Source organism: Nerophis lumbriciformis, linkage group LG06 (assembly GCF_033978685.3).
Source record: "Nerophis lumbriciformis linkage group LG06, RoL_Nlum_v2.1, whole genome shotgun sequence".
In the NCBI taxonomy this organism is placed as follows: Eukaryota; Metazoa; Chordata; class Actinopteri; order Syngnathiformes; family Syngnathidae; genus Nerophis; species Nerophis lumbriciformis.
In genome coordinates this window covers 29,879,272-29,888,450 of record NC_084553.2, presented here as the reverse complement: position 1 = coordinate 29,888,450, position 9,179 = coordinate 29,879,272, and the positions used below count along the sequence as shown (strand labels likewise).

At 39.2% G+C, this 9,179-nt stretch overlaps 1 protein-coding gene across 4 annotated transcripts in view; it reads right to left on the bottom strand.

Annotated features, from left to right (window-relative positions):
- znf821 (zinc finger protein 821) overlaps positions 1-9,179 on the bottom strand; it is a 42,012-nt gene that overhangs the window by 18,944 nt on the left and 13,889 nt on the right. For 2 of the 4 annotated variants that reach the window (XM_061964062.1, XM_061964061.1), the window contains exons 2-3: positions 1,402-1,533; positions 1,156-1,274 (exon numbers count right to left, since the gene is read on the bottom strand). In XM_061964062.1, coding sequence (XP_061820046.1) covers positions 1,156-1,274; positions 1,402-1,533 — 251 coding nt within the window. Of the gene's footprint in view, positions 1-1,155; positions 1,275-1,401; positions 2,073-9,179 lie in introns of those variants that run through there. The other 2 variants (XM_061964059.1, XM_061964060.1) reach the window with 2 other exon arrangements.

Genomic DNA, 9,179 nt, shown 5'->3' with positions numbered 1-9,179 from the left:
TGTGTGTGTGTGAATGGACAGTCTGAAGTTTGTGTTATGTATGTGTGTGAATGAACAGACAAATGTTTGCATTATGTTCTTGTGGAAATGGATGGACAGATGCATTATGTGTGTGTGGGTGTGTGTGGGTGTGTGTGAATGAACAGACAGCTGTTTATATTACGTGCGCATGTGAACAGGCAGACAGATGTTTGCATTAAGTGTGTGTGTCAATGGACAGATGGATGTTTGCAATATTTGTGTGTAAATAGACAGACATGTGTTTGTATTACATGTGGACAGCTAGCTGTTTACATTATGTGTGCATGTGATCAGGCAGACAGATGTTTGTATTATGTGTGTGTATGTATGTGTGTGAATGGACAGACAGATGTTTGAATTGTGTGTGAGGACTGACAGATGTTTGCATTACGTGTGTGTGTGTGTGTGTGTGTGTGTGTGTGTGTGTGTGTGTGTGTGTGTGTGAATGGACAGCCAGCTGTTTACATTATGTGTGCATGTGATCAGGCAGACAGATGTTTGTATTAAGTGTGTGTGTGTGTATGTATGTGTGCGAATGGACAGATAGATGTTTGAATTGTGTGTGAGGACTGACAGATGTTTGCATTACGTGTGTGTGTGTGTGTGTGTGTGTGTGTGAATGGACAGTTAGCTGTTTACATTATGTGTGCATGTGATCAGGCAGACAGATGTTTGCATAAAGTGTGTGCATGTATGTGTGTGAATGGACAGACAGATGTTTGCATTGTGTGTGTGTGTGTGAGGACAGACAGATATTCGCATTACATGTGTGTGTGTAAATGGACAGCCAGCTGTTTACATTATGTGTGCATGTGATCAGGCAAACATATGTTTTCATTAAGTGTGTGTAGGTATGTATGTGAATGGACAGACAGATGTTTACATTAGCGCAGCACAATGGTGTACTGGTGAGCACTGCTGCCTCACAGCCAGAAAGTGACAAGAAGCACAGTAGAAGCCCTAAACAAGCTGGAAAAGGCTCCAGCAGAAGTTTTGCAGTTCAAAGGTTGAATTGTCACTCTCTCTCCCCCTCCATTGTTCATTTATTAATGTATCTGCCCCACAAAGCTGAGATTCTAACTTCAACTATGCCCGACTTCCGTGTGTTGTTATTATAGATGCTGCCGCTTTCACCTCTTTGACTCCCGCTCCCTGCAGGCGGCACTGCGCCCTCTTGGCGGTCATGTGGTCATCAGCCGAGGTGTTTGACGAGGAGTCTTCGCCGTGGTGGTCGAGGTCGCTATCGCTGTCTTCTATGGAGGCAAACACAGCCCTATCAATACAGACAGACAACAGAGCACAGGGCAGGGCTTACTCTCACTAACACCCCCTCACTACGAGGAACGTGGTCCATCCCTGCCGCATCCCTCGGTTCTGTACCTGAGATGCTCTCCTGTCCGAGGACTTCCTGGGAATTGTTGCTGCAGCATTCACTGTCTTCGGTGAACTCGTCCCTGCCGTCCATGTTAATGGTGTGCTGAAATCCTGTGATGCCGCTAGTGTGGAATGGCCCTGGAGGGGGTGAGAAAACGGCATCATATTTTGAAACTACCACCATAATGGAAAAGTATGACTTAATATACTGTAAACTAGGAGTGTGCTGATCATTTGGCCACCCATTGGTATCAGACGATTTTTGTGAAAAGTATGTGATCATTTTAATGCTGATCCTGTCTGGCTGACATACACAGTGTGGAGTCGCTCCACTAAATTAATAATCATCTCTATTACCGCATTTTTCGGAGTATAAGTCGCTCCGGAGTATAAGTCGCACCGGCTGAAAATGCATAATAAAGAAGGAAAAAAACATATATAAGTCGCACTGGAGTATAAGTCGCATTTTTGGGGGAAATGTATTCGATAAAACCCAACACCAAGAATATACATTTGAAAGGCAATTTAAAATAAATAGAGAATAGTGAACAACAGGCTGAATAAGTGTACGTTATATGACGCATAAATAACCAACTGAGAACGTGCCTGGTATGTTAACGTAACATATTATGGTAAGAGTCATTCAAATAACTATAACATATAGAACATGCTATACGTTTACCAAACAATCTGTCACTCCTAATCGCTAAATCCGATGAAATCTTATACGTCTAGTCTCTTACGTGAATGAACTAAATAATATTATTTGATATTTTACGGTAATGTGTTAATAATTTCACACAGAAGTCGCTCCTGAGTATAGGGCGCACCCCCGGCCAAACTATGAAAAAAACTGGGACTTATAGTCCGAAAAATACGGTACCGACAATAAACTGCATTTCTTAGTATCTTAAGTATCATTATCAAGTATTGTTATTACTGAAGGATAAGGCTTAAAGCTTGGGCACGTGAATTTAGTGTCACCAGGCACAATTCAAACTAAAAATGACACTCTGGGCACCTCGCAGATAGTTCCTCCCAGTCTCCTCCTCTCTGGAAGTGCACCAAAATGCGCACAAGAACTGTACGTGCACACGCATAGGTTGTTGACAGTCTGAAGTTGCAACAAAGGATCCCTCCCCTAGTTTGTATTTTATATCTATCGGTAACACACATCGCCACGCAAAAGGATACACACAACATATAAAAAAAGGAACATTGGATTACTGGTCTAGAAGGACAACAGCCACTTGCACATCCAAAATTAGTCCAAGACTGGCATGCAATGCCCTCCATCCAATATTTATTTGAGTTTTGGCTCTTCTTTCGTTTTTTTAGATGTACAGCGTCTTTCTTTTCTTTCTCTGTATTTCCTCTTTTTTTTTTTTTTTGCAGTATATGCAGTAACAGCAAGCGCAGGTATTGCGATCTTTCCAGGTGGGTGTTTGGTAGCCGTGCTTTACTGCAAACACGCTTCACTATATATCGCATCAGCCAATGAGGAGGCGCCTTTGTGGGCTCTGCTCAACCCTCCTTTCTCGAAATCCTGTGACTGGCTATAGAGGGGTTGACCTCCAGGAAGACAAATGATTTTGTCTTCCGGGGTTTTATTTATTTAAATACTTAATTACAGACACACAATTTTTATAGAAATGATTACTGTTACGATACTGATAGTATATATGATAGTATGTATCTGTATCATGAATCAACCCCGACTTAAACAAGTTGAAAAACTTATTCGGGTGTTACCATTTAGTGGTCAATTGTACGGAATATGTACTTCACTGTGCAACCTACTAATAAAAGTCTCAATTAATCAAAAACACTGTATGCTGCTAAGATTTTTTTTTTGTTAAAAAACATAACTTAGGTACCCAAGCTTTAACTTGTTACACGCCGAGAGAAAGCCAGGAGTAGGCATGCTAATAGCTATGCTAACCTAAGTTAAGAAATAAGTGCTTAGTAAAGTTCAATTAGTGTAGATGGAACCACGTTGCAACAGAATGTAAGCAGATATTATTAGGAAATTAACAAGTATATTAGTAAGAGTCTAAAGAGAGGATAGTATAACAACATCTGTTGGTGTGTCAGCATTGACGATGTGAGCACACCACACGTAAGAGGAGAATTACATTCATTTTCAGGAGCAAAACATACCAAAAGAAAACTTGTTAGTGAAATTTCGGTTATCTGGATGCTATCAATCCTTTAAATTCATACTTATTTCACTTCCTTAATAAAACTTGTTTGTGCAAAAAAAGTGTGAATTATTTACATTTAATACAAAATTGTACACAGAAGGTAGGTTATTCCATGGTTATGCTTGGTACATACAGTAGTACACTTCATTAGATAGTTCTACAAAAATAACAAGTTGTTTGGTTGGTTTTGGTAGGAAATTGTTAAACGAACACCCCCTCTGAAAGTGTTTGATATTATCCTTGTAAAAACAGAATTTTAAATACAATTCACGCATTGGCTTTTGCTAGATGTCAGCATGAAAGTAAAAAAAATATCAGATAGATTTTATATTTAGATGTACGAAAAACAATAAGTAATAATATTCCATATTTTACATGCACTCGTGCATGAGCATTGTGTGTTGTCAGCGAATGATAGCCATTTGGCTAGCTAACGTTAGCTATCATTGAATGTATATTCTATGGTAACAACAAGACTTCAAAATGTCAGTTGCTTCTCTGGGACTGTTTCTGTGTGTGTTTGCACACTAGGGCTGTCATCAAATAGTTGAAGATTCCATTAAGGACATGTCTACATTATAAGTCGTTTAACCCCTTAAACGAATAATTATTTAGCCTAAGCCCCGTTTCAGCCAGACTAAACCAGCGTTTAAGGTCCCCCTCCTCGGACAAATTTTTACACGGGTAAGTCAGCCATATAATTCTTGAATCTACGGCTCTTAGCTTTGTATGGACTCATTGATCATTTACAAACTGGGGTCGGAGAGGAAGTGACACCAGAAAGACCACGCCCACACAGGAAGTGACGTCAGAAATAACACGCCACAGCCAGCTTCATGATAAAGCGGTTTCATAACAACCGGAGCTAACCACTGGAAATATGAAGGCGAGTCATCCAGACATGCCTGTGTTTCTCATTCTTCTACATGTACAGACGCTTGTGGAAATCCCACATGAATACATTAAGAGAAAGCAATTGCAGCTATTTGGGATACAACACTTCTCAGACGGCAAGAGAACTTTGGAATGTCCGGGTCAGCTGTGATTGTACTTAGTGAAAAACTTTGTCCATTTGTCGAAGGAGAGACGATGAGAATGCAAGCTCTCGTGGATGTGATAAAACAGGTAGCGTGTGCTTTGTATTACCTGGCCGTTGAGGGAAGACTAACTATGAAAAACATCGAATGCTTTTGGACTGGCAAAGCAGACTGTATCAATTATTGTCCGCCATGTATGTCGCCGACTCAACATCTAGGTACAGAGTATATAAAGTCACCAAAAAGGAATGGACAATGAAGGTGAAGGCAAAAGAGTGAGGAGTGTCCTGACCAGATATCTAGATCCCTAGTTTGATTGATGTACAATTTTCTTTATCACATTGTTTACGTGTCTAATAAAGATTTGATTAATTCATGATGGCTCAGGTGTGATTCACTAAAATAGGCCCCCACAGCACACTGGATTCTAGTTAATTGAAATACCACAACACTGATATTGTTCAGATAAGTTAAATTTAAGAACTTGCACACAAAGCAACACTGGAGGTGACTATGACGTGTGCATTTTACGCGCATGAGTACTAGGTCACGTTGCGCCGGCAGGCGAGGGGGTCTTAAACGGTGGCATTGTCGTATGTGGACACGGATAAGGTTAGGTGGGATTTACCCTGGATAACCTTATCCGGCTTAGTGTAAACGGGGCCTTAAGAGGAGTCTGATTCGACTATCAACATTGCTGTCGAATCTTCGGATATTAAAACCTCCTTCCCGTCCACGGGAGGGAGGCGGAGTTAAGCACCTGAGGCCACCGCGTACAGAAGGTGTGTTTGGAGGATGAATGATTGTGTTCGTCATTAGTGATAGACCTTTGTGTGCAGACACATCTCCCTCCTAAAAACAATTTGTATGCACTCAATAATATTGTACGAATAGTGTTGGTAAGATGTTTCTACATGGGAGACCCGGCATGTTGGAATGATCCACAGTCCGACATAAGCCCTCCGTGCCTTCCGAAGTTTCCCTGGAGGTGTACCTATTTGCTGTAAAGATAATGACCTTTTTGCAGGTTCACGTACAGCACAGGTGTCAAAGTCAGCCAGATCTGGCCCGCCATTTTATGTGTTTCGCCATGTTATTTGATTTGGCCCGCCACATCATTTAACATCGCCCACCACATCACTACATCTGGCCTGCCACTTCATTTTACGTTGTCTACCACATTATTCGACAGTATGTACAAATCATTTATGTGGCATCCCATGCCATTTTATGTGATCTGCCATGTTATTCTACCTGGCCCACCCCCTCATTTTGGGTGTTCTGTCATATTATTTTACGTGGCCCACCATGTTGTTTACCGTGGCCCGCACATGATTTAATTTTTTTATGTGGCCAGCCACATCATTCATTGTGGCCTGCCACATCATTTTATGTTGCCAGCCATTTATATTGAAGTGAATTATGTTTCTCTACCGCTTTTCTCTTGTGACTCAAAGCGCTTTTTACATAGTGAAACCCATTATCTAAGTTACATTTAAACCAGTGTGTGTGGCACTGGGAGCAGGTGGGTAAAGTGTCTTGCCCAAGGACACAACAGCAGTGACTAGGATGGCGGAAGCGGGGATCGAACCTGGAACCCTCAAGTTGCTGGCACGGCCACTCTACCAACCGAGCTATACCGCCCCATATTCATATATTCTGTTTGATGTGGTCCTCTGAGGGCAGCCAAAATTGCAATGTGTCCCTCAATAAAGACGAGTTTGAGACCACTGAGTCGTACAGAAACTTTGTTACGACTTTTACATCCTCGAGTCAAGTTGGACGTCTTGTCGGTGAAGTGCCAGCGCTCTCCTCTGTGTTTATCAGAGTGGTTTAGCCTTTTTTTGAGTAATAAAAAATTGCAAATGAGATCTGTTTTGTTCACTTTAATGATGTTATAAGTATGATATGCTCCAGCAATCCCCCGTGACCCTGAGAGGGATAAGTGGTAGAAAATAGATGGATGGATAAAAGAATCACCTTATAGATGCTAGATTTATATATCATATGACATTATACTGACACCTAGTGACCAGTCAATATACAATACTATCATCACAATATTTGTATTTCTCTCTTATAAAAACATATTTGATTCAACTGATAGTAGACTAAGACAGCCTTAGTGCACCGCGTATGTGTGGCCCAGACAGTGATGAGTGACAAAAGCCTAAACACTAGGGGTGTGGGAGAAAATCGATTCGAATTCGAATCACGATTCTCATGTTGTGCGATTCAGAATCGATTCTCTTTTTTTTTTAAATCGATTTTTTTTATTTTTTTATTTAAATTTTTATTTTTTTATTAATCAATCCAACAAAACAATACACAGCAATACCATAACAATACAATACAATTCCAAAACCAAACCCGACCCAGCAACACTCAGAACTGCAATAAACAGAGCAATTGAGAGGAGACACAAACACGACACAGAACAAAACAAAAGTAGTGAAAATAAAAATGAATATTATCAACAACAGTATCAATATCAGTTACAATTTCAACATAGCAGTGATTAAAAATCCCTCATTGACATTATCATTAGACATTTATAAAAATAAAAAATGAACAATAGTGTCACAGTGGCTTACACTTGCATCGCATCTCATAAGCTTGACAACACACTGTGTCCAATATTTTCACAAAGATAAAATAAGTCATATTTTTGGTTCATTTAATAGTTAAAACACATTTAGATTATTGCAATCAGTTGATAAAACATTGTCCTTTACAATTATAAAAGCTTTTTACAAACATCTACTACTCTGCTTGCATGTCAGCAGACTGGGGTAGATCCTGCTGAAATCCTATGTATTGAATGAATAGAGAATCGTTTTGAATCGGGAAAAAATCGTTTTTGAATCGAGAATCGTGTTGAATTGAAAAAAAAATTGGATTTTGATTCGAATCGTGACCCCAAGAATCGATATTGAATCGAATCGTGGGACACCCAAAGATTCACAGCCTTACTAAACACCAAACAAATTCCTCTGGCCGACGAGCAATTTGTGTTCGATATAATAAGTAATTGTGAAAAATATACACTTGTAAAAATATACGTTCTATTAAAACACTAATAGTATTGTAGGCTAGCCGGTCGTGTTCTTGTTATAACTTTTGGTTTGAAGTGCTTCCCATATGTGCATTTACCTACGGTTTTGCGATACAGTAACACTTCACCTTCCAGGTGATATATGTGCTTCCTTCTCCTGCAATCATGTTCCACAAAGCATTGACTATGTCATTTGTTTTAAAATTAGGAGTTTGAGGTTTGAGCAACAGGGTTCCTTAGTTTCACCAAGCACACAGTGGCATGTGTGCTGCAGGAGCAGTGAAAAGTTAGCCATCAGTATTTTTTTTAACGCAGTTTAGTAAATATGCCTGTAAGTAGAAATTCACTTACCTATTTTATGTCAGTTTTGTTGCATTAAAATCTCATTTAATAAATGTTTGTACAAGTTCCCTCTGCTAATTTTCAATTCATTCAGTTCATTGTATGATAGCATTAAGCTAGCAGCATTAGTCAACCTTCATCCTGTATAATTGTATTACTTTTTTCCAGTTGATATCAAACTGTATTGTTGATTTAACATGATTCCGACATGTATGTACAATTTTTAAATGTATATTAATGCATTTTCCTTTTTGCGCTTAGTTTTCCTGTAACTTCATTGTGGGGGCTATGACTACAAAACCTCTAGTCGTTTTTTCATCTCTAATTCAAAAGACTGTTAACATATTTGGAGAACTAAATATATACCAATAAACCTGGGGTGTACAAAGTGCAGCCTGTGTTACATGATTGTAGTAATAAAATAAGAAGCAACAATTCAAAAATAGAGCACAATGATATAAGAAATAAACATGTATTAACAGATTTGTTTTTAAATATATGTATGATATGTTTTTACCCTTTTTAAAGAAAACTTATGCATCGACAATTAGGCAATTTACATGACAAGGTCATATTGACACCACCAACGGCCCTGGCGACACCGCCACACATATTCTATATCGGCAATCTGTGGGAAACAGTCACTATGTTTCCATGTACTAAATTAGTCTGATTTCTCAAATAGTTTGTTTTTTTGTATTTTTACACCGACATGTGAAGTCCAAGTGTCCATACACAATCTCTAATGTGACTATTGGTCATACTAGGCATTACGAACCCTTACAACTTGTTTTAAGTGATTTCCGCTTTAATACTGGCACATACTGTATTGCGTCTGTAATGGCTATGCTGATGTTAAATAGCAGACAGCATCAATAAATGATCTTCAATTGCGCCACGATCATGATGCTACTATCAAGAATGTATCGGGGTCGATGCAGGTTTGATGCAAAGAAAGACTGTCAGAAGAGTTTTTTGCAGGTATTTTTGGAATAAAATCATAGATACAAAAGTTTTGAATGTCTCAAAGTTCATTCATTAGGCTCTGTGGGTTAATGGAAGGAATTTTGAATCCAAAAGAAAAGACTGTTCGTGCCCCAACTGATACTGTTCCAGAAAAAGGTTGCTATTGTTCTGGACTATCTT